General features: G+C 34.3%; 1 protein-coding gene across 5 annotated transcripts in view; it reads right to left on the bottom strand.

Annotated features, from left to right (window-relative positions):
* Positions 1–5,455: 5,455 nt before the first annotated feature.
* The window catches only part of LOC129246350 (guanine nucleotide exchange factor DBS), a 238,453-nt gene continuing 217,331 nt past the window's right edge, over positions 5,456–26,577 (bottom strand). For 3 of the 5 annotated variants that reach the window (XM_054885104.1, XM_054885105.1, XM_054885102.1), the window contains 7 exons: positions 25,409–25,504; positions 22,909–23,094; positions 17,945–18,262; positions 17,664–17,861; positions 17,096–17,602; positions 9,600–9,726; positions 5,456–5,983 (listed from right to left, as the gene is read on the bottom strand). In XM_054885104.1, the coding sequence (XP_054741079.1) occupies positions 5,868–5,983; positions 9,600–9,726; positions 17,096–17,602; positions 17,664–17,861; positions 17,945–18,262; positions 22,909–23,094; positions 25,409–25,504 (1,548 nt within the window). In that variant the 3' untranslated portion in view covers positions 5,456–5,867. Of the gene's footprint in view, positions 5,984–9,599; positions 9,727–14,878; positions 15,090–17,095; positions 17,603–17,663; positions 17,862–17,944; positions 18,263–22,908; positions 23,095–25,408; positions 25,505–26,577 lie in introns of those variants that run through there. The other 2 variants (XR_008582459.1, XM_054885103.1) reach the window with 2 other exon arrangements.

Genomic DNA, 26,577 nt, shown 5'->3' with positions numbered 1-26,577 from the left:
ACACGGTCAAAAGCCTTTTCAAAATCAAGCGAGAGAAGGGAAACGTGGTTTTTGTTAGATAGAGCATCACAAATGAAGTGGTCAAGGTACAATAGAGCATCGATTGTGCTTTGGCCTTTTTTAAAAGCAACCTGATTAGAGTGAATAAGCTTATTAAATTGGAGGAACCAGGAAAGCCTTGTAGCAACAATTTTTTCTAAGAGTTTACCTAGGCAAGGAAGAAGAGAAATAGGACGATAGCTGGTAACTTCACAGGGAGATTTGCCCGGTTTTAAAATTGGAATGATGACGCTGGTTTTCCAGACTTGAGGGATGATGGAGGTTTGAAAAATATTGTTGTAATGTTTAAGGAGTCTATTGAGGAGAAGAGGGGGTAGGTGTTTGATGATGGGATAGGAAATTTTATCTAAGCCAGGAGTTTTACCTTTCACAGAAGACAGGGCAAGATGGAGTTCAATTGAAGACAAATCAGAGTCGAGATATTTGGCTGAATGTGATAAGGGAGGGGGTAAGTAACTATGGGAGAGAATAGATTTCTTGTTAGAAGAGTATACAGGTGAGAAATTAGAGTCAGAGGAGATGTTAGAAAAATAAGTGGCGAACTCTAAGGCTATATCCTGAGGATATAGTAGAGTGCCTTGGGAGGAGTTGAGGGAGGGGATAGGAGAGGAAGTCAGGTTACCAGATAGTCTTTTTATGTTTCTCCAGATCATTTTGGGATCAGAAGAGGAGTTAATGCTGGAGGTGAGAGTCTGAAAAGATTTAATTTTTGCCAACTTAGCTTTTCTTCTAAAAATTGCATTCGCTTTTTTATATGCTACAAGATTTGATGGCGAGTGATTATATTTGAAATGATGCCAAGTTTGTTGTTTGTGAAGTCTAAGCGAGGAAAGTTCGTTATCCCACCAAGGAGGGTTTTTATTGCGGGGCTTAGGAGAGGTTTGTGGAATGGATTGGTTGGCTGCAGATCTTATAATTTTTTGAATCCTGGAAGTTTCTTGATTAATATTATTAGAAGGAAGTAGTTTATCTGAGTATTTCAAACAAAATCCTTCAAACTTAGGCCAGTCAGCTGAAGAGGTTTTGAAGAATATTCTAGGTTTAGTAAAAGTTGAATTATGGTGGGAAATGTTAGCTTTGATAGGAAAATGATCGCTTCCATGAAGATCATCAATACGATGCCAATCAACTTTGGGGGAGAGTGAAGTAGAACAGAATGTAAGGTCAATATGAGTAAACGTGGAATGAGTGGAGAAATGGGTAGGGGAACCATCGTTAAGTACAAAACAGTCGGAGCTAAGTAGAGCGTCTTCAATTGCGCGGCCTTTGGTATTAATTAAGGGAGAACCCCAAAGCGGACACCAGGCATTGAAATCACCAGCAAGTAAGAAAGGAGAGGAGGAGGGGGGGAGAAGGTTAAGGAAATCGGCTGAAGTAAATGTTTGCTGAGGCGGGGAATAGGCACAAATTAGAATAATTTTAAAGGGGGAGGAAATTTCAAGGGAAATGGACGAGATGTTAGAATGAGGTGTAGGGAGAATGTTATGAGGGATGTTTCTTCTAATCAGGATTGCGATACCCTGCTTGCTTGTTGTGTTAGACGGAAGGTTATAGAAGTGACCAATGTACGGTTTAGGAGTATAAGCTGTTAAATTGTTTGCTATATGTGTTTCATTTAGTAATATAACAGAGGGGTTGTGTTCTTTAATTAATATTTCAAGTTCAAAGTAGTTATTTATGTAACCGTTAATGTTCCATTGAAGGATAGTTAACATCATGAAGAGAAAAGAAAAAATAGTGTAAGGATTTATGTTTCCATGAGCGAGGGGATATGTGAGGAGGGAACGGTAGATGGAGAAGGCACAGCGGCGGGAGGCAGATTATTGTCAGGAGATGAAGAAAGGGAGATAGGAGAGAAGGGAGGGGAAGGAGAGTTATTTAAGGAAGATACTGAGGGAGATGGAGTATAAGAGAAGTCTGTAGAGATTGTACGGATGTTGGTATTAGATAAGGTGTTATGGCTTGAAGTTTTAACTATAATATTGAGGTTGGAGTCATTTGAGGTTAGCTTGTTTTGATTTTTGGTGAAATTTGTATTTAAAGAATCGATGTTGCTGTTAGCAGTTACATTTGCGTAAGAAAATGGTGAAGGAGTAGTAGGAGTTTGAGACTTATATAGACTGATGGCTTCTCTCATGGAGCATTTGTGAATAGTTTTAATTTTGAGTAATTCTTTAGATTGGACAAATTTTGGACAGTCATTAGAAGAAGAAGGATGTTCACCACCGCAATTAGCACATTTAACTCTAGTACAATCAGAGGGGGAGGAATGGTTAGAGGGAAGATTGCAGATCACGCAAGATGGGTTGTTGTTACAGCGTTTGGTCGTGTGACCTAGCAACTGGCAATTTCTGCAGCGCATGGGATTAGGATAATAAGGACGGATATCTAGTGTTCGCCAGGCCACTTCAATACGACTAGGCAAAGTGTATTTATCGAATGTCAGTAATAAAGCGCCAGTAGGTGACCGCGAGCCATTGTTTAATTTGGTGAATTTGTGAACTGCAGTAACGCCTTGATCTTTAAGACCATCAATTATTTCCTCATCGGCAAGTTGGCAAATGAAAAAAAAAAAAAAAAAACTTTTTTCGTCTTATTTCATTAAAATACATTAAAAAGAATTAATTAATAAAATTTAAACCACTTTTTTAAACAGAAGACATCCTTTGTACCCTTTTAAATATTACCGTAGTCGATTCGACGAAATATGATGTTAACGTATTAAAAATAAGTATGATATTATAGGGTTAAGTTAACTATTGCTTCTATTTACCTTTTCTTTCTAATTAATCAAACAAAAAAAAAATATTCTACTAAACTAACTTCTATTAAGAAAAACCTTTCAAAACAGTCCTGACAGCTGGTTGTCAATTTTGCAGTTAAGCTGCCATATGTGAACGGGTAGATTAATTTTTGAGTAATTATTGCTAATCACTGCATATGTGCACGTACTTTAAGGCTGTTTATTGACTTAATATAGCTTTAACTTTCATATGACCATGATTTGATGTAGACTTAATTTTTTCTTGAGAGTTCAATATCGGCCTGTTTTGAATTTGACTTGAGTCCATTTTTGGCTTAGTTTGATCTGGCCTCTAATTTGATATTGAGACTGGCCTCTAATTTGATATTGCATTGGCACTGGCATTAACATGACCTGAATTTAAATAATTTTCACTTACAAAATTGTTATTATTTTTGTTTGCTTTCAATAAAACACACGCTTTGTTAGATTTCTCTTCGAACATTTTATTTTATTATTTTAGACGCTTTTTGATTTTGATATTTTGTATGTATTTAATAGATAATATCTCTAGAAATATTTATATTTAAGCAGGTATTTTGCATACTTAATTCGATAATTTTCCTCGAAATAATATTGTACAAGAAATTGTGTGTGTGTATGTGTGTACATATGCATTATTCGTACACACTTACGCCCATATTTTTTACTTTTTTCACTTCATAAATATTTATACCAGCACTATTTTTCGTTTATTTATTTACTACTTATAAATAAATAAATTATCAACTTAATAAATACAGTATGCATATGTAGGTATGTATGTAATCACATTTATATGCATATGTATGTAGCTATGTATGATGGATATTGCTTTTGTGTGCCAATTATAAGTACATAATTTTAAGCTAATATGCCTAAGAATATATAAATTTATAGTATATAGATGTAGCATTATTTACAAATGATAATTGATTTAATTTTTTTTTAGTATATAATTATTTTTTTTTTACTATTGTACAAAAATATTAACCCATTAATATTCTTTGATAAATATAATTTTTATTACAATACAATATGTTTTTAAATTAATTCGTGAATATAAATATCTCTACTGCAATGAAGTTATTAAAATATTTTTTTTTTAGTGTAACTTTGAATTAAGTAACTACTTGTTTTGTGGTAAATCCCTTAATGCAAAATTTATTGAGATTTCAAAAAAAAAAAAAACAAAACCAAAAAAAAAAAATCAAGCACGTTATTTGCCATAATTTGTTGCTATTATTGCTTTATAAATATTTTGGCATATTTTATTTTTAGTTTTCCTTTTATTTAAATTTGATTATTTTAGTGATATAATCTTAAAAAAATATAGGAGAGTAATAAAGCTCCAGACGAACTAACAATGAATTTCTGCGTCTACTTCGGCTTATATCCATATACATATTTATATACTTAAGCACGTACACATGTACGCATTTACATATACATATAGAGAACTCGTGAGAATTATGTGGATTCAGTACATACAATACAATAAATCAAAATATACGCATACAAATTACAAGGTGGCGTAAAATTAATCACCCTATTGGAAGATTTATAATTCTTGCAAATGGTGTCGTACCTCAATCATATTTGACAATTCATCCCCTTTCTGTGTTAACCTCGTAGCTTCATTTTTTTCGAAATTGAGATTTTTAGTGAAAAACACTCCTTAGTACTCCTGTTACGTAAAACAAAACATACAATGTTCATAATGATTATAGAATTTTTTTCAGAACGTTTAGATTTTTCTCGTACCTACATGTTCGAATTCAAAAACCTCGTACTCTAAACATTTTTATCGATTTACTGAAAATTATGATTTTGTAGATACGAGGTTAACACAGAAAGGGGACGAATTATGAATTCGACAGAAGCGGTATACAAGCAAGACAAGCAATGGAGCGCGTAAAGGTCAAATTAAAAATTCCCATGACTCGAAATAATTTTTATTTAAGTTTAATTTTCCATCACTCAATAATAAATTTTTTTTTATTTTTAGTAAAAGAGATTTAGAAAAAAAATTGAATGATTAATTTTGTGCCACTTTATACGTATATATTATATTATATCTATTGATATACACATTTATTATAAAATTTATATCATTCTGTTGTTCAGTAGCAAGTTTTTTTTACAAATAGCTATCGAAAATTAAGAAAAGGCAATTGGTGTTAATGAAATATGTATAGTTAGGGCCAATTTGCAGCGTAAGTTTAACCTTCCTTTCCAGCAATACGAAAATGTCCATTTTTGCAGGTCAGGTCTTAGGCGTTTAGAAATTCAACACAGTTGAATTAGCACTGTCAAGCTGACTCTTAAGATTTTAGGTTTGCCAGTATTACATTTTCTCATATTTTTTTTATTGGTGCGATTAAGCTTAATATTGTTGGAATATAAATTTTCATAGGCATTTGCATTTTTTTCTAGATATTTCACATTTGTATGCACGTAGGTATGTATGTATGTATGCAATAGTTGCTAGTCTCAAAAAGGTTTTCAATAGTGAAATTTGTATGTAAAGTGGATTCCATATTTTCTTTCTTTATTTTTAATATCAATCGAATTCCTGTTTGGGGTTCATTTAATAAATGTTAAATATCATACTTATATGTATGCATGTATGAGCTTTAATAGTAAACATTTTTAAATTTTTTATGACATAACACAGTTTGATAAACGACTTCGCCACAGTCAATGCGATGCCATAGAACTACAGACATACATCAGCAAATGCGTATTATTCACATCTTCTGCGGCATTCTTGATGTGATTTGCAACCGGCATTTATGTACATCTTTTGTGACACATTTACTGCTCACGTTTTTACTCAATTGTTGGTTCTTATTTTTTATCCATTTCGGTTTCATCACTTTACTGCTCTTTATGCGCAAATATCCACATATAAAAATTGATTGATGGTGCCGATTTAAGATTCTGTAAATTTACAAAAGCCCCACTTGCTGCTCTCCTCCTTCGCCTCTTACTTCTTCGCCGCATCACTCCATTGATCTCTCGCTTATTCTGTATATTTGCTCAAATTTATTCGCTCCTGATTGCGGCTCGAACTTCGAGAAGATTTTCTATTGAGCGGTTCCAAATATGCCGCTGGGGTCCAACCCTCTGCATTGGCTTCTATGGATTTGGAGTAGTTAGATGAAAGTAAAGGCATGTGAGAAACAATTAGTATTACTATATTTTAATAAATATTTAACTTATAATTATAAAAAATAAATTTTAAAAGTAATTAACTATTAGAAATTAAGTGGTATTCATCTAAAATCAAGATACAATACATGTATTTTTATATTCGGCATGCATGTTATACAGTTCCAAACTACTCTTTGTGTATTTACAACTATTTATATTTGCATTTAATTCTTAATATATAATAATAGTTTCACGAGTTTCATAGTAAAGCTCCAAAAAATATTTAGAGCTAAATAGAAATGGTTTTCAATGAAAATCTTATTTTTAATCCGCTTTAATCTAAAATTTCATTTGAAATAATTTTTTACTAATTTAATCCTGAGTTTAATCTTCTTTTATTGAAATACTTCTTAAATTTTTTTAGGATAAATAATTAAGTCCGTTCACAATTAAAAAAATTAATTAAAACATTTCCAGATGATCGTTTGGCTACCATTCCGCAAAGTACATATATACAATACCAGTTTGATACCTCATAACTTAACAAACAGCATTACTGTTTGTTGAAAACCATTCAAGTTTAAATAATGTTGGGCATCATTGTTGGGCTACATTGAGGTCTGGAAACATTGCTGCGAAGCATTTCTATTAAAAATAAGTTGCTTTCGATTCACTTCTTCTTTGCTCACAGTGCAAAAAATTTGTATGATAAAGCAACAACAGTTCAGCGATTTTTATTTTTAGTCGCTTAAAACACAAGAGCCATGCTTAGGCCACTACTGTTAAGTATAAGAAGGGATATTTTTTATTATATTTTGCATACTTTCTGACAGGATGCCTTGAAAAGCATTGGAATTACATAACAGCCTGTCAAAATAAAACTAATGCAGGGCTGACAAATCGTTTGTAATGCTTGATTCAAGAGAATTTTTTGTTAAATTTATTACTCGCTAGGTGGCTAGTGAATCGACAGCAGCTATAGTTTGACTAGATTTGAATATGGTGATATTGTTGAGCAATATTTCTATCGAAAGCATAGTACTAAGCGCGCGTTCCATGTGAAATGGCTGTCAAAATCTATACAAATTGCATTGCCGTGAAATATGCGTGAAATTTCGTATGTATCTCACGGAAAAGTATAATCAGTTCACGTCGCACTTCACATATTAGATAAAATTTAGCGAAAACTGACAGTTTGTTTGCGATTGAAATGCTTGAATTCCTACTCCGAAGACATGGCATTTTTAAGCGAAACGTCGCCGCCAAGAGTGTAAAGGCCTCTTCTATTCGCCATTTTCCCGCTCGCTATCTCTATGCTCGTTTAACTGGACGAAAAGTTTGCATGCGAAAGCAACAACAAAGTTATCGAGTAAGATTCGCCACTAGCGAATATGGCTATAGCTCATTAGGTCGCACTGCCTTAACAGCACATGTAATTTAAGGCAATTTTCTATACTCGCGTTGCCGACATATGTTCATTTGTGGCGTCGCTTCATCTATTCGCCACTTGCTAAGTCTTGGCGTAAAAAAGAGGCATTAAGTAAATCTTCTTTATATTTTTTTGTGTCAATATATATGTGTGTTAATTTATTTTAAAACACTTTTCTTATCAAAATTTGCAATTGCTTTTGGGGTGATGTTCAAAAATTTGACATGTCTTCCCATTTAATATTCAATATTGCTGGCAACATTTCATGGCAACACAAATGCATGTTGTTGGCGAAATTTCACGGACGTGAAGGGAGTACTAGCCTTAACAATTTGGTCTGACAACATTTGTATTCGAGATTTAGGTTTGACAGTAATGCTGTTTTGACTGGAAATATTACCGCGTAACGCGCAACATTTGAATCTGAAGTTTCCATCGCGCAATTCTGCAGTTACTTGAGATTCGTTTGGCGACACACGCAGCATTTTTTATTTATTAACATGAAATATAATTATAAACTATCATATTACAGAACCAAGGCAGACTAACAGCAAAAGCTATCGGTAATACATTCTCGCAGCATTTGTTTTTGATATTTGCCTATTGCAACATTGTTGTATCTGAGACTTTGTTCAGCAAACATTGTTGCGAAACATTTATAGCTAAGATTGTTGATATACAATATATTAGTAACAGGTGTTATTGGTGAATGGATAGCGCTATCGAGAGATGATTAACGATTTTTTATTGCCGGAATTGGATGGACAACGTTTATTTTCAACAAGACGGCGCTACGTGCCACACATGCAACGAAACCATTGATTTTTTACGGGAAAAGTTTCCGGACCGTGTTAACTCTCGAAGAGGTGATTACAATTGACCACCGAGATCTTGTTATTTAGCACCTCGTGACTTTTTCTTTGGGGCCACGTGAAAGAGAAGATCTACGTCAACAGCGCAGGGTCGATTAAAGACTTCAAAGATGGAATTCGTGAGGCTATCGAGGACATAGGGCAGCCACTTTGCAATTTGGTTATGGAAAATTTCATGAAAAGGATATTGTCCTGAAAGCGTGGTCGTGCTGGTCATTTGCTTGATGTTATTTTCCACTATTAACGGCATGCCTTCATGTTTATAATAAGATCATTTATAATAAAAAAATATCATTTTTCTTTCAATATTAAAATAACACCTCTGTTTGGAAAACCCTATAGCTGACATTTTGATCTAACAAGATCGATGCGAAATACATATATTGGAGATTTCATGTGAACGCATTGTTGCGAATAATTTGCAACTGAAAAACGTTCCGAGTAATACTTAATGTTTTTTTCAGGGTTTGGGTTTAGAAGTGAATTTTGATAGATTTTCGATAATAATCATTGAAGACAACGATTTGTCCGTAAATTGCAAGGTAATACGCTTTCAAAATTTTGTATGGCGAATTACCAAGGATGATAGATTACCAGTTTTGACATCAGTCATGGTGAAAATGATGTGGAGTAACTTCGGCTGCCACACCGTCGGGAATTTGGCAGTCGAATTCTGCCCGCTCATTTTACACGTATTCACATAATGGTCCAATCAGAGGTTGTCCAGACGGTAACGAAGCAACATGAAAGGGAGGTTGTGTTGATTTTTATCATATATCACTAACACAATCTCATTTTTTTAGGAAACAAACCGATTCATAACTCCTACTACGTCAGCCCATCAGCTGATTCTGTTAAATTCGCTGAGAGCCAGTTCTGGTCTCAACGGTCTGATATGCGCCACATCTGTAAAAATCATTTCACCATGTGTAATTCGACGGGTAATTGAGAAGTGAATTACAAATGAGAGGGCGAATAACGTACTGTGGCAGCATAGCATAAGATACGGAGATAACTGACTGCCACTATATGCCAATATAATCTAATATGTATGTATTCGTAAAAGCATATAAGTAATTACATATGTATGGGCAAGTGAAATGCGAATTATAAGTACGGTAGTGCAGCAAAATACTAAAGAACAGGAATGCTTCTACTGTACATTTCTAAACTTTTCATAAATTTCTCGTCTAATTATTGCAATATTATTATACAAGTATGTATGTGCTTTGGAAATATATAAGCATGCATTCAAATATACATATATACATAAATACTAATAGAAAAGCAATTGAATTACCTAAAACACGCACAAACCACCAGCCAGCACAGCCCACCTTCAACAATTCAACTGTATCACCTTCACGCATCGATACTTCCGAATGTCCCATCGCCGCATAATCGGCAAGGGCAACAAATTTACTGCCCTAAAATAACAGTATTTACTATTTAACAAACTTTTCAAGTTCTACTGCAAATGATCATATATTTATATATAATTAATATTTACTTATACACTAAACTATGATATTTAAGCAACGCTGCATTATTTGCTTTTTTTCTCAGTGAAATTTAGCGAGCTAATTTTTTGAACCCTTGGGCTAACCGCATTCTTTCAGATAATTCGATTTTGAAAAACATTTTATTATCCATATTATTTTTAATGAATAGTTACGGTAGTGAAAGGGTGTTTTTTATACAAAACTCAATAATATGTATGCATTTGTGTCATTAACAAAAAGCGTTTCTGCAATATGTTTATACTCGTATATGTAAAAGTACTATGTGAACTAAGTAAATAAAAAAGTCTCAATGCGAGGCGTTAAATATGTGAATGATGCGATGTGTCCCAAGACAAACACGAATGCAGAACTAGAACTAGACAAAAAAGAGCAACAATCGCCCCTTAGGCATACATATATATCGATATGTACATATAAATGTTTATAAGCGCATAATAAAGCATTTATAATTTATAACGGATATTATAAGCATATTTTCCTATAGCATAGACACGCAATTTTTTTTTAATTTTTTATTTTTTTTTATTTCACAAAATTTCATTTACTTGTAAAAAAACTTGAACAGAAAATCAGTAAAATTTAATTAAAATTAGTGATTAAAAATGTCAAACGAAATCTATAAGCAAAATGTATGCACTCTCGGAATGGCGTTTATATTTGCATGTAAGTATATATGTTTGTATGCGTGAGTTCGATATTTGTGCATGGCTGTGTGGATGTGCATTTGTTTAAAATTTCATTGTAGTTAGTTGGTGGGCAGGTGAATTGTGAGTGGATAAGTTATATTATATTTTAATTTAACTAGTTTGCTTTTGGTGCAGTGGCCCCTCTTGTTTAAGAAGTAACTAATTTTGGATATAATACTTTAAACATACATACATACGTACATAAATACACAATTATATGCAGCTCAAAACTGATTGCTTGGCCCGCAAGAAAATTATTTTGCTGCGGATACTTTTCGCGTTAAATCAATACTGAAGTTTTCTACTTTTCGAATTTAAGCCCTGCAATCATAAAAGAAGTACGAAAGAATGGAAGAAGCATTTTCAACGTTCTGGATAACGTTCCAACGCAGGGCAGCTAAAGAGAAGGTTCTGAGATGATTTCACCTCATCATCCCTACAACTGACACAAAAAGAACGCAAATTACATGCACTGGTGAAAATGACGATAAGCTTTGGTTTTTGCGCTACAATATACAATTACTGAACTATGAATATTAAATAAGTTCTACAGACGCATGTGAAAATAAGTTTTTTTTTATTTTACACACGGGATTGAAACTTATGTACTTTTACCTTTTTAGTAATAGAAATACTGTATTCTTAAAAAATCATTGTTTGTTTATAGCTGATAAATGTTGATTATACGCCACCGCGCCTGGCTATACTAATCGGGAAGCAGAAACAGAAGTAAATGCTTTGCCAGCATATGGAATTTATAGAGAGCTGATATTGACACGAGGTTTAGTTAGTATTTGTCAGTTGGAGCAAAGTCAGTCAACTATCAATCCACTGCTTCGATATGAACGGGAAACGGTAAGTAAACCACGTAGATACTAAATTATGGTATTATGGCAAATGAGTAGTAAAGTCCTCTCTCGACAAACAAAACTAACACTCTACAAGGCTCTCATCATGCCCGTCCTAACGTAGGGCGCAGAAGCTTGGGCGATGACAACATCCGATGAAACGACGCTTGGAGTGTTTGACAGAAAGATTTTGCGCAAGACTTGGACCTTTGCACGTTGGCAACGGCGAATATCGCAGGCTATGGAACGATGGGCTGTATGAGCTTTACAACGACATAGACATAGCGCAGCGAATAAAGATCCAGCGGCTACGCTGGCTGGGTCATGTCGTCCGAATGGATACAAACGCTGCTGCTCTGAAAGTATTCGATGCGGTACCAGCTGGTGGTAGCAGAGGAAGAGGAAGACCTCCTATGCGTTGGAAAGATCAGGTGGAGAAGGACTTGGCTTCACTTGGTGTGCCCAACTGGCGTTGGGGGACTTACGCATTTTCTGAACATGCTCAAATTTTTATTTTTATATGGAAGAAAATATCAAAAATAGAAAAACGGGGAAAAAAACATGAGAAAAGGAAGCATTCAGTGCACTTTTATTAAATGAATAATTTATCAAATAGTAAATCCCCACACTCATGGGATAATAATGAGATTAATCACATCCCAAAACAATCCTTTTCTTTCGACATAAACCACTCAAATCCTAACTGGAGTTCAAGAGTTGTTTTCTATATGGATCTAGTTTAAGTTAGTTTAGAAGGCCTGTTTTTGAAAAGCGTTCACTAAAACTACAAAGCTTTATATTGCTTTGAAACTCTTACAAAACCTTTAAAATTTCAGACATGTTTCTAATGCCACTAAGTAATAGTTTGTTGCCAGAGGTAGATATCTAACCGTTAGAGGTCTCATAATGGTATCAAAACTTGGCTTTAGTGCTACTTGGGGAGTGCCAGTCTGGTACCTTAACATTTCATCTACCTAATTACCTAATTTCATCCTATGCAGAAGATGCTATGCCTCTAGAGCTGCAGTTGCCTTTTTTAGTTATAACAATTCCAGCGAAAACAATGTAGACTCCTCCAACAATTTCGAAAGGCACTTTGCCACACAATTTTTTTTTAATCCTCCGTTGGATAGCTTTTTTAAAACTTTCGGTTGGGCTCTCGGATCTGACTTTTTCCATCCTATTCGAGGATGCTTTTTTAAATGTTATATTAATAAATCGATAGAAAACTAAATTTTAGGAAGCTACCTGGAAGATCAAATCGTTAGCTATAGCAGAATTGTGTTAAATTCACGTCAAAAGTCGAAAAAATCTGCCCAGAAAAGTCTGCCGCACCCGTGTGCCCAACGAAAGCTTAATGATTTCCTCTTGCTTCCCTGACGTAAAATTGTGCCTTTATTTGCTCATTGTTTTTTCAAGGGAAATTTTTATGAATTTATTTTCTTCTTCCCTTTTGACTTTGGTTTGATAATGCATTTTAGATACAAATCGGGGTAGACAGAAGTTTGTAAGCAATTCGCAAGGTAACTCAATCTCAATTATATCTAGTTGAGGTAATTTGTTCTTAAAATTGTATAGGGCGAATTTCGAATGAGAGTCCGAATTACGATCGAAGTACGAATAGCGCTGTCGTGGAAGCATACAAGGTGGTGCACAATTAATTATCCATTTTGTTTGTGAGTAATTTTTTCACTAAATAAAAACATTATTTTGAGTGATGGAAATCTTTATTTTGACTTTTACACACTCCACTATAAATTCTGATAGGGTGATTAATTTTGCGCCACCTTATTATTAGCGTGAATAACTATAAGTATACAGGTATGCATATTCAATTGTGTATGTATGTATGTACGATGTTGTTTTTTCATCTAATATGTAAATTATAATATTTGTACTTAAATCGTGCAGTAATCTGACGCTAATTATGAAATTGCTGTCGAACTTCTGATATTCAAAATCTCTACAATATGTACGAGTGTGAATTCGCATTTTCTGTCGATTTGAGGAGCTTTTGTGAAGTGATTGCTAGAATTAAATATAATTAAATTTCAGAGCTTTCAATTTGTTAATTGTGAGGGGTTTTTAACTTGTGAGCCTTTTTGTTTTCAATTGTGGAAAGAAAACTGTCAGAATATTTCGGCAGTGTTAGAGTGCAATGGTCTTCGTATTATTGCTTGCTTTTTGAAAGCTTCAAAACATGTGAACACTTTGAGGTGGCATTCTTAGAAGCTTTCTAGTTTATAAGTTTGTGTAACAATATTTATGTACGAATATAGATTATTTTTGTATTTAGAAAATTTCAATACGTATTGCAACAACCAATATATTTGTTTCGGAAAGAACAAACATTCATTTTTTCTTCAAGAAAACTGTTAACAAATAACTTAAAAGTAAATTTATTCATTCATTTCAAATAACCAAAAAAAAAGACTTACGCAATATTTAACTGACAGACTGCCTCCATTTGAATAAATTTTTTACACGTAGATTAAATCACGTTACGTTGTTGATTAACTTTGTTTATGATGAATAACGAAATAACTGTTGATGACGACATGTATGTACATATGATGAACGATCACGATCAGTGGGATGTCGAGGAAGCAAGAGAGAGAAAGCGAGAGCGAGATCGATATTGACAATGAGACAAAAGACTGGCAGGCATTCATTGCAGCCGCTTGTACCTCGTACAGTTCTATATGAAAACACACATGCACACATATACATATACATATGTGTGAAACGAGCAAGCGTAGGTAGATGGATGCACGCACACACGCGCGTAAACGAGGTGAAAAAGTTGTATGGTTTGCACAAGCAAGGAAAAAGAAACATATGAATGAAATAATGAAATTGAAGAGCGCAAACGGAAGAGGAAGTACATATGTATATTTGGTATGTGTGTTTGAGTGAGGGCAGAAACAGTTTCGTCTTTTGTTTGTGGTGTGACAAGAGAATACTGACTGGTTTAGTTAGAAAATAGACGTGTATTCATGTGGGAAATAAATTTTTTAGTGCATTTGATTGCTTTTAGTTTTACTACAGAATAATTTTATAGGTCAGAGATTCGAGTTTTGAAGATGATTGAAGTGTCTACTCGTAATATACATACATATGTACATAGTAGCTAATTACGTATGCTTTTGCGTTGTGGTGGTAACTATGCGTGCACTTCTTTTTGCCTTCGGCGATGTATGACTGTCAATATTTTATGAAATGCATTTTTTATGAAAGTATTTTTGTAAAACTTTATGTACTTTTTTTAACCATTTTCATTTTACACTTTTTTACTTTGCTATTAGATATGTATGTACATTATTCGTTTGTAACTACAATAACTCTAATGCTAACTTGTTTACTTGTTTGGGGATGGTTTTTTGCATCCCTTTCTGCCATACTAAATTTACGTGCATTTTTACGGCGTTGCGTTTACTTTACTAAATATTATTTTGTACTATAATTAAGCGGTCGTAGTTTTTGTTTACACATAATATTTCATTAATTTTTGGTATTTCGTACTTTTTCGTTTTTTCTTCTTCTTGTTTTGTGTAGTTGTTCCATCCATTTTGTCGTTATATTTTTCACTGCTCAATTGTTATTTTTTCTAACTCGCTGCTCAATGCTCAACGGAGACATAAAATTTCGAATTGGATTTGCTGTTACGCGGATAAGAGCCACCACCATTACCGTCGGAATTATAGGTCCACTGAGCCAGAAAATTCATGAAACGCTGTATTATTTTATATACATTAAAGGGTGTTTTTACCATTTTTTTAACAAATATTTTGTTTTTCAATGAATGAATTTTATTTTTATTTATTACGGTTTCGAATCATGTTTACATATTTGTTTTTTTAGTGTTATTTTTAGTAGAAAGGAAATGTATGTATGAATAATTATTTTCGTTTTTATTTGGTTTAATCCGGTTTTTAAGATTTTCAAGTATTTAGTATTTATTTTATTTATGTACATTTATTTTTTTTAATTAATTTATTTTTTATTGAATTTGCATTGTAAACATGCATTTGTACATGTTTTTATTTTTATTTATCGGATTATTTTTTTATTTAATAGTTTTTATCACAATAAAAAATTTTGTTTTTACCGTTTATTTAAAAAAATAATAATATTATTTTTTGGAGTTTTATTATTTATTTCATTTAAATTTCCATTATTATTTCGTAAAGAATTTTAATTTGTTTAATATTTTTAATTTATTGTTTTGATATTTGTTACATCAAAAATATATATTTGGTGTTATATTTGTTATTTTATTACGTATGTAGTAAAGTTATGTGTTTTATGAATTAAAAAAAATATATATTTTTATTATAAAATTATTTTCGTTAAGATTTTTATTTTTTGAATTTAAAATAAAGTTTTTTGTATTATTTTCATTCGCATTCAGATATATTGTTTTTATTTTTTAAATATTATACAATTTTTTCATATTTAATTAAGTTTCATAACACATTTTTTATTCATTTAAGTTGTATTATTTATTATATTAAAGTTGTATACAATTAAAATAATTTTTGGGTTTATTTTTATTTTAATTTGTTGTTGTTGTTTGAAACATTTCATTAAACATTTAAATTAATTTAATTTCGAAGTTTAAAATTTAAAGTGTTTTTTCATTATTTTCATTTGCGTTTAGAAATGTTGGATTGGTATATTTTTTTATGTTTTAATTAAGTTTTATGAAACATTTTTTTTATTTAAATTTTGTTATTAGTTATTAAAAATATATAAGTTTAAATTATTTTCGTTTTTATTTTTTAAAGATATTTAATTTAGTTTAAAAGTTTTAATTTATATTAAAATTTGAAGTTTTTGTATTATTTTGATTTACATTGAGAAATATTGAATTTATTTCATGGAATTTTTTTGGGTGTTATTGTTATTTTATTTTAGAAATTATTAATATAATTTTTTTTAATTTTTTATATTTATATATATTATATAATTTTTTAGTTTTCATTATTCCATTTTTGGTTTTATTTTTATTTTATTTTTATTTATCAGGTTTAATTTTTAATTGTAACGTTTTACAGAAATTATAAATTTTATTTTTTATTAATTAACATTTTTTTATTTATTTTTACACACGTTGTTTAAATTTTTATATATATTTGTATATATATTTTTACAAATCACACGAAACCATTTTTTTATTTGTACAGGGTTGCATTTTGCAATTGCAGTTGTGGGGATATTGGAATATTTTAAGACAAAGTGTTTTGTGCATGAAAGTAAAAAAGAGAACCCAAAAAAATTAAATAAGACAAATAATATAAAACATATAGTAGAAGAAACTATGCAACATGATGGATGAATATGCAACAAATTAACAAATTAATTTCAATAAACAAAACAAAAAGCGAGAAGAAAAGCAAAAAATTAAAACCAAATACATTTTACATAAAAAGCAACTAAAATTAAGAAATAAATGTTACAATAAAATGTTAAAAAAAATATTTTAAATAATAAAACCGAAACCAAAAATGTTTGTCTAAAATAGAATTTGAAAAAATAACATAAAACAAATTTTGTACTGTATATAGGTAAATAAAACAACAAATAAAAATAAAATAAATGAATTCACCACTTCAACAAAAACAAAAAAATGTATTTGCCAGTTTCTAAATCTTCTGCAACATTTGAATAGTAAAACATATTTTATACTCTTAAATTTCGCCAGTCCCCCCCCAATCACTAGAAACTTTTCTAACTTACCGGTGCACTGTTGTCTTCGATTATCGACATTTCATCCTCACTATTCGAGTAATCTGAACTCCAACCGCATGCCTCTTGCTGCTCCTTATCCGCACCAGCACCATTACCATGTCCATGGGCGTGGCCATTGCCTGTCACTGCGGACAATGGCGGCATGCCGTGAGGGTAGGCATCATCACCGCTGCTACTGCAGTTCGAATTGCGATTCGATGATTCGGATGATGCATCACAGCTTACAGCGCGTTGTGGCATACCCAACAAAATATTGGGCGTATCCCATGAGGTGGTCTGTCGCAAGCCGTGGTGATTCATGCCATACTGTTTTATCTTTTCACCCTTCAATTCTTCCAATTGATTGAGTAACAGACGCTTGATTTCCGTCACCCATTTATTCTTTACCTCATCGGTGAGCGCCTGCAATGTGTGCACTTCTTGGCGTCCCTGTAGCCAGACTTCGAAACGTGTCAAATCGCCGCGCACCGACTCAGTTAGACCAATTTGTGACATCTATATGTGAAAAATTAGGTTTAAGGTGAATGGAGATTCAAATTAACATTCGATAGCTTACCTTAAGTTGATGCTTAAACTGATAAGTGCTTTTGTTGTGACCTGGTTTCGAAGTCTTTTTACAGAATATCATCGATTTTTGGTAGAGAAATATATGTCGCTGTTGTGGTTTTTTGCGTAATCGTAAATCTTTCTTGGACTCTGTCCACACTTGGAAGGGATCCTGTAGCAGCAGTTCGCCCTGTTGCGAAAGGTTGCTCTGTAGGATGTGAGTTATAGAAAATATAATATTTTATTATTTCATGCTTGGATTTAGTTAAATTACAACATTTTCATACTAACCGGAAATCCCGTTATAGCCACCTGATGCATTGAATCGTTCACACAACGCAAAACGATTAGCATGCAATCTAAAGCTTTTTGTAATTCTTTGGTACAGCTGCCACTATCGCTGGAGCCCAGTAGGTTTTCGAGCAGTAATTTGTACTTGGTAATACGCTGTACTGGCTTCAGCAGATATGCGCCCAATGGCAGTTTGTGACCCAAACGCTTTTGACATTCTTGCAGGAAGAGATGTGTGTCAACGAGCGTTTCACGCAGCCTATCGGAGCGTGGTATGTTTTGGCAGTAGAAGGAGTACAAACGATAGAAAGTGTCGCGCTGAAAAAATGCGAAATTATAAATATTATATTTTAAAACAAATAAAACTAAACAAGATCTTCAGTCAAATCATACGAGAGTGTCATTTGGGCCCCTTTTTTGAATGTCTAAATAAAACGGAATTTGGTAGGTTTCTATTTCGGTAAATTTTACTGTATGTATCCAAATTAAAGATTTCTCACCAATTATTCACTAATTCTGAAAATTCTCAGGCAACAAATTGCAAACTTAGCAAGGTTATAAAAAAACTTTACCTTAGAGTGCAAAACGATCAGCCCAAAGAAGAACTCGTGTCGATTGGTATAAAGAAATGTTGAAGAAGTCAGTGCGGTGATTCAAAGCACGCCTATGATGTCGTAATAGTTGACGACTCTGGAATGTATGCTTATGGTTTGGAAACAAAACAGTAACCGAAAGTATGGGTGATCCAATACGACCTTAATCCGACAAAAGTTGTTTTAGCGGAAAATTTGGTCATGACGCCGAAGACGAATCATTCTTCAACCAGACAATGCGGCCTCTTACGTATCGTAACACACAAAAGCACTCAAATAATCGAATTAATGTGTTGAATTATGTGTCATTTGACATCAAATGATTTCTTTTTGCTCTTGAAGATCAAAAACATTAAGCTGTTAAATGCTTTGAACAGCTTGTTTTGTAGGCATCCGGCTTTGAATGGCAAAGTGCTTGGAAAATTGGTTCAAGCGATTGGTCCTGGGGACTCCACGCTATTCGATTTCCAAAGTCGTAGCTGTGTTTACCGGTCATTGGACGATCAGCACACACACGAAAAAACTAGTTTTACCAATTAATCTCCATTGCAGGAGCTATGGGGACCTTGCGGAGAAGGAGACAGTTGAGAACTTTCTCTATGAACGTCTGGGTTTAACAACTAGACGATTAAGATCACTGGGTGCTCCTTTATTCGATAGCCTGTGCTAGTGCGCCAACCCAAATTTCATCAATCTTCACTATTAATATAACTACTCTGACTGTCTGTAGATTTTTTCCCTGTTGGAGGTCTCATAATGATTTCAAAACGTTGCTTTAGTGCTACTTGGGGAGTGCTAGAGTGGTACTTCAACCATTTCACCTAATTACCTACCTACCTAGGATATTAAACCACTGAGAGTAGAGGTTTGATTTTTAGCATCGACAACGAGTTGTTTATGGAAGCTGACGGCAGGATTGAAGTCTGGGCTGTTTCATAAGCAGATCGACGATGATTATTCCGAGCTTTTATTGTTTGGTAGAGGTAATACCCTATTTTAATTGTGGACAAGAAGATTTTAATAGAGTTTTAAAGCTTTAAGTTTTACCAATACCGTAGCGAATAATGTTTACAAGAAAATAGCCAATTCAGTATTATTCCCTTTGACGGGATAACTCTCTAGAAGAAGAGATCGTAATGGGAATGGGTGATCTATTCCTGGTTTCACCCTCTGCAACGATAGCTATGCTGAAGTGTCTATTGCTGGGACCGACAGGTATGAAAATGGGTATAATAAAAAAAAAACAATTGCATTTTACTTTATTTTAGTGCTGAGTATTGCTTCTTAGGAAATCCATTAAATATAAATACGCTTGCAGGAAACAAGTCCTTACTCAGGTTAAAAACTCTTTAGAGCCCATAAAGCTTGGGCAAAATAAATTTGATGCAGCTAACTTTGAAAGAAATATTGATCAACTTCATTTGTGATATCTAGAATCACGAATTTTAGCAAATGTTGCACTAATTGCACAATTAGCACTAAAAATTTGGAATACACAGCTTACCAGCTACTTCATGTCCTGAAAAGAGTTTGTGGTATAAAAAACTATGGTGTAGAGTTTAATGAAGATTCTCTTTCAATGAGCACATTAAATATATAACGCCTAAGGTGGACTTTATGCTGAGCTCTGCACTGCCCCGCTTGTTCTTCCTTTCACAATGATATTTTTCTTAAATCTTCTGAATTTATATTTTTAGTTTTATGATATATTTTTAATAGTTCACAGTTAATTTGTACTCTTCATAGTCTGTGATGTTGTTAAATCATAGACTTACTAAATAAAAAAAACTTGAAAAAAATTACAAAGTTCTATTGGGTACTTTGAAATATTCTATGAAATGCTGTTAAGAAGTTTGCGGTTACCTGCAGATCAAAGCCTAAGTTTTGGCTGCTTGGATAACCTATTGTACTTATATAATTATTATACCTGGTGCTTGAGAACATTTCCCAATTAGCGAGCATAATTTCCAATTAGCGGGCATAAAAATATAGAAAAAGGAGTATACTAAATTATACTTAAGCCTTCCGATATACAAGAAATGCTTGTTCCCGAGTATGGTTTTGTAGAATTACATTTATAGAATTACACACACACTTGTATTACACACGCATTTGTACCATCTTGAATGTGGCACACTGGATAATTGAAAAAAAAGTGGCGGGGTAGCAGTATTGGTATCAAGCTGCACTGAAAGTCCTTGCTAATCCACCCTGCTCCTCGAAATTAGTCGGTGAATGTAAGGCAAAACTGAACAGCGTTGCGAAAAACACAACAATGTTAGTCTTATTTGGGTGCCTGAACATTGTGGTATTACAGGGAACGAGTTAGCTGGTAAACTGGCTAATGAAGGCACTGCAAGTATGCCACTAGGCCCTGAACCATTTCTAGGTGTCAATTCTGCATCAATTCAACTATGGATTGACGAATTCATGAGGTCTACCCATAGAGGATGTTGGTCTGGGTTGAACTCGTGCAGAGTAGCCAAGTGCTTTGTGAAAGAACCAAACAGGAAAATAGCGACCTTTCTCGTAAAACTCAGCAGAAAGGACCTGAGAGTACTGGTGGGTGCAATCACAGGGCATAACGCTTGTGGTCAGCATATGGCTGTCATGGGGGTCGTCGACAGCCCAATATGCCTATCCGGTTTCGAGGATGACGACACTGCAGAGCATTTTCTCTGTAGCTGTCCGGCGTTCCAGAATCAGACTTAGGGTGCGGCCAGAGTGAACGCTGATGCCGAGCCGAGCCGAGCCGAGCTTATTGACGCTTATTTTCATGCGAGAAGAAAATTTGTATATAACACAGTGAATGCGAGAATCAGCGCTGAAATTTTGTTTATTCCATGTGTTTTGCTCTTATGTCATTTAATTTTGTTGTTCATTTGTGTTTATAAAATTGCTGTACACGGTAATGGATTCATCTGATGAAGAGTATTTTGCTTCTCCTAGTGTGATTAATGCAATTATTAACACAAAAGAGTTTGGAAAACATCCAATTACACTAAAAAGGAATGAATTTGGTGAATTTCATCATTTATATAATGATTTGTCTTATATTTATTTCGTGGAGGGAGCCTGAGAAACGGCTACCCCACTCCATTGGCCAGTTTTTTTTCGATTTTCGTGGTGTGGTGCACTATGGATTCCTTCCACCTGGCCAAACTGTTAATAAGGAATATTGTTTAAGCGTTATACGTCGTTTACGTGAAGCAATTCATCTAAAAAGACCAGAATTATGGGCCAACAACTCTTGGTTTTTGCATCACGATAATGCACCGTCTCACACTGCACTCGTTCTTCGTGACCATTTCGCCAAAAATTCCACGCATATCGTTCCGCAACCACCGTATTCGCCTGATTTGGCTCCGTGTGACTTCTGGCTATTCCCAAAACTCAAGAGGCCACTCCGGGGAACGCGTTTCGAGTCGATTGAGGAGATAGATGCTGAATCGAAGAAGGTGCTGATGGCTATACCGGAAATGGACTATTTGGCATGTTTCGGGGATTGGAAAAATCGTTGGCATAGGTGTATTTTATCGAGAGGGGATTATTTTGAAGGGGATGAAATTGATTTACAAGAATAAATAAAGATTTTTCATTTTACAACCAAATTCACCTTACTTTTTGCCCACAGGTAAAAAAAGAAAATATTAATCCTGGCAATCCTAATAAGGATAATGGAAAACTTTTATCAAATTATTGCATTGTCATCGGTCCTTGATAGGTGTGCAAAATTTGAAGTCGATCAGATTTTTAGAAGCCAGTGAAAATTAAGCTCAAAGATTCCGTTACATACATACATACATACATACATACATACATACATACAATCCGACCTAATAAAAGTGTGTTAGAAACACAACTGCACTCTAAAAAGTATACATCAACAATCCAAAAAAGCGAGCAAAACGCTTTGAAACTGTTTTCTCGCACTCATCGGCTTTGCTCTCTGCTCTTGTCGGCGCTCACTGTGTTATACACAAGCTTATTTGTATTGACTTGTATGTAATCAGTTTTATCGCACTGACAATCTTTATCGCACTGACAATCTCGGCTCGGCTTTCAGCGTTCACCCTGGCCGCACCCTTAGATTGTTGGGTTGCGATATACTGAGTATGGATAAAGTTTATACTCTTCCTCCTCCGCATCTTTTAAGATTCATCAATGAATTCAAGAGATTTGTGGAAGAGTGACCTCAAACTAATTTTTCCGTCTTACCACCCACTTTTTATCTTTCCTATCTCTATTCTTTCTACTACAATCTATTCGGGTGTAGTACAATAGTCTCCTGATTGAGTGCATCGACTTGTCCAACCCACAACCCCAAATCTAATCTAATCTACTACGAATATAGCAAACAATTTTACTCACCCTTTGCACGAAACACAGCGCCACCAGCTCCGTTGTAGATATACAGTTTTCTAGATCCTTCAAAAAGATCTCGTTGTGAAATGTATACAATTCATGTAAGTTGCCGAACAAAATGTCCTCTTTGCCCTGCAGGCTGGCGGGTACAAGATGCATCATTTCTTCAGATAGCATTTGATCACGATAGCCCTAGAAAGAGATTATTCAGGTGGTAAGAGTTAGGTCAATGTTTGTTTATTTTATTTATTAAAACTACGAAGCATAATTGCTTACAGACAATCTGAGCATTAAAAATTCTAACATATCTAAGCGCAATGAGTGCATACAAAAAAACAAAACTATAAAAAAATTCAAAAAATTGCAAACATATGTGCATGTCCTTTTAAAATAAATGATTCAATTAAATTAAATCAATTAAAATAATTCACATACTTTCTTAAAAACTCGAAGAATACATCACACAACATCACTATCTGTATAAATTCTATTACCGAACAATTTTATTTCACTTTACCAGATTTATATTTGCCTTCATGTTGCCACCTTCCCACTCTTTCTTTCTGCCAAACTCAACACTAAAGAATTGTCCGCATTTCGCTTCAACATATTCGTCAACTGCCGAATATCCTTGCGCACCAACAAACTCTCGTAGCACACGCTCGTAATTTGCTTGCTTGAATTTGGATTTCGTATTGAATTTCGGTAAATTGAACCCCGATTTTGCGTGGAAGCTCTCTTCGAAAAATTCTTGACAAAACTTTAAGATCTCACTGTAAGAATTGGAAAAAAAGTTCTTCTCTTCAACTTGTATTCCATCCTCTGGTGAAGTTGTGATTTCGTTTGTCAGATTATTGGATGTTGTGGTGGTGATGGTCGGACCACGCGAGGAAGACCACTTGAGCGCCGCGTTGCAATCAACGCTGGTGCGGCATGAATTACAGAGTTGTCCTCTAAATTTCCAGGTATCACTCGCGGTGAATTGTAATGCTTTAGGCGTGGCAAGTAATTTAGCTCGACTCAGTGTATGTTTGCTCAGCGCCGATTGAGCGCGCGCTACCGATGACGAAATCGACGTGAGACTCTTTGATTGTGCGTCATCTAAGTAGTCCAGTATGTCGTTGTAGTTTTTGCGTTGCAAATATTCTTTGAATTCGGAATCGTTTTCGATTTCCGAGTAGGTGTTATATTCCAAATAGTCTTTGACGAGTCGATATTCGAGCGATTCGTCGCCGCTAGAGAGTTCGATGAGTTCTTTAAATATCGTTTTGCGATCGTTCTTCAAGCGCTCTAAGCTATTCGAAACAATTGTGCTATCGCTATTATGCTGGTGAGCTTCGAGTTCTTTGAATTTGTTGATGATTTTAATTGTCGATTTGCCGTTGAGCAGATTATGCGCTGAGAAATTACACAAATTCGTGCCAAAGATGTAATTGGGCGCTGAGTTGTTGCTGCTCTGACTATCGTCGGTGGAATGATCGAAATTCAAATGCAGGTCAGTGGGTTTGTAACGTAAGCTGTAGTTAGTTGAGGGCGTAGCACGATAACTGCCAGCACTGCAGTGTTGTTCGAAGAGTGAGCCACGAAAGGATACAGGCGACTCGCAGAAATTCGAACGTTGAAGGTGTAAACGCTTAAGCGAATCAGTGATTTTCAAATTGAAGCGTCCAACTATGTTGCAGGCGGTATTTTGCACTTTTTTTAGTCGCAAGGAGCCGTGCGATGAGGGCGATTTTGATTTTGATGCCTTTCGTAGATCGTAACCGCCGTAACGCATATTTTTGCGGTGCACGAATACGTTTCTTAAATAAACTCAACTAATTGTTGCAAGGAATTGGTGCCAAGAAGAACACTGCTATTTTTCAAAGTTAATATAATAAAGTTAATTTCGAAAAAAAATGTTTGTCGACTGCACGGCGCGGTGGTTAAACGCGAAATGAAAAATGTTAGACCTCAAAATTACATCTGATGTTCAGGTACGACGCTGTGTAAATGAATTCTACTTTTGCGAATTGTTTACCCGTGGCAAGCGGAAAATTATGCTCATATTTTAATGCACTAATTGCAATCGAAGGCATTCAACTGTTGCAGAAACGGTTAATAGCAACAAAAGCCAATATAAACGACCAAAGAGATAAAAATGTTGCTACAGTTTCTTTGCTACTGTTTATAAGTATATAGTCAGGCGGCATCTAAGCGCAGTTATATTTCAATTCTTTTCTAATTGCGTGCTTGTAAATGTGTGCTCCATTAAAACGATTGCCCAAGTGGGTGCTGACCAACATGCTTTATGGCAAATCCACTTCGGCTATGAGTATTGACTAATTAGTTGCATGTTGCATGGTCATGGTTATGATTATCTGTGGTCTGTTATGCTAACTGCCACATAATCGGTTATAATCTTCTCATATATGCAGTAACAGTATTTATGTATTTTAATAAAATTTAATAATTCCTAATACTACTTATTTCCTATTTATTTTTACAATATTCAAACTAAACTTACCTTTAAAATAGAGGCCATTTCATTTACGTAAATCCGTTCTGTCTCCAGTAGTTCGGTGAGTATGTGCCCTCGATGTATACGTCGCGCCTCGGCATCCTGTAGACAAAAACAACAGATGTTTAGAATGATGTTTAGCCTAAGCCAGAACTCTGAACCAGTCCTTTCAGGCGAGTCCACATACACCACTTATGCTTCAAAGAATAAATTACTATAACCACAGTGAAATCGCAAGAGACCAGTAATATTTTCCGAATTAATGAGGTAGTCGGATTAGCTAGATTTAAATCTTGAAGATTTGAAAGTCAAAATAAGAAAAATACGAAATAAAGAGAGTTTTTAAAATATATGCTTGTTTAACCCTTTACCGAATACGAGCCCATATATGCTATTCCAGTTTTATTTCCAAATTATTTTCAGGGTGGGCTATATAGCGCTGAACCACCTATTTTTTTGAGAATGGTAACACAAATGACATGTCAAATGTGTTCATAATTTACTTAAAGGTTTGACATTTACGAAATGGGACACTGGGACAATGGGAAGAAAATTGGGAAATATTGAAAACCTATTTCCAAAGTGGTGAATCTTCTACTCAAACTGTGAGAAATTTGAAAAAAAAAAAAATTCCAAAAAAAAGATTTGCCAACAAGACAGTTTGTGGATCAATTTGTTAATTGTGTTCGTGAAAGTGGATCGTTAATGGATAAAACAGCACGTGAACGTGCTCCTACAGTGCGTACACCCGAAAACATTGCCCCTGTAGCCGAAAATGTGCGTGAACATCCAACAACCTCAACTCGTCATCGTTCTCAAGAATTGAACATTTCACGCACTTCTTTTAGGAGAATTTTGCGGCTTACAAAGTTCAATTGGTGCAAGAACTGAAGCCTAATGGCCATCCAATGCGTTTTCGGTTCGCTCAGTGTTCAGAAAATAGTTTGACCGAAGATGAGCATTTTTACCGAAAAATCATCTTTTCTGATGAAGCTCATTTTCACATCGGTGGCTGTGATTTAAGCCCGTTGGACTATTTATTGTGGGGAGCCGTTAAGGACAAATGCTATGCGAACCATCCAGAGACGATTGAGGCTGTAAAACACGAAATCGAAATTGGCATTCATGAAATTGGAGCGCAAACAATCGAAAATGTGCTTAAAAATTGGGTTGAT

This window comes from Anastrepha obliqua, chromosome 4 (assembly GCF_027943255.1).
Source record: "Anastrepha obliqua isolate idAnaObli1 chromosome 4, idAnaObli1_1.0, whole genome shotgun sequence".
Taxonomy (NCBI): domain Eukaryota; kingdom Metazoa; phylum Arthropoda; class Insecta; order Diptera; family Tephritidae; genus Anastrepha; species Anastrepha obliqua.
This window is presented reverse-complemented; position numbering and strand designations above follow the sequence as displayed.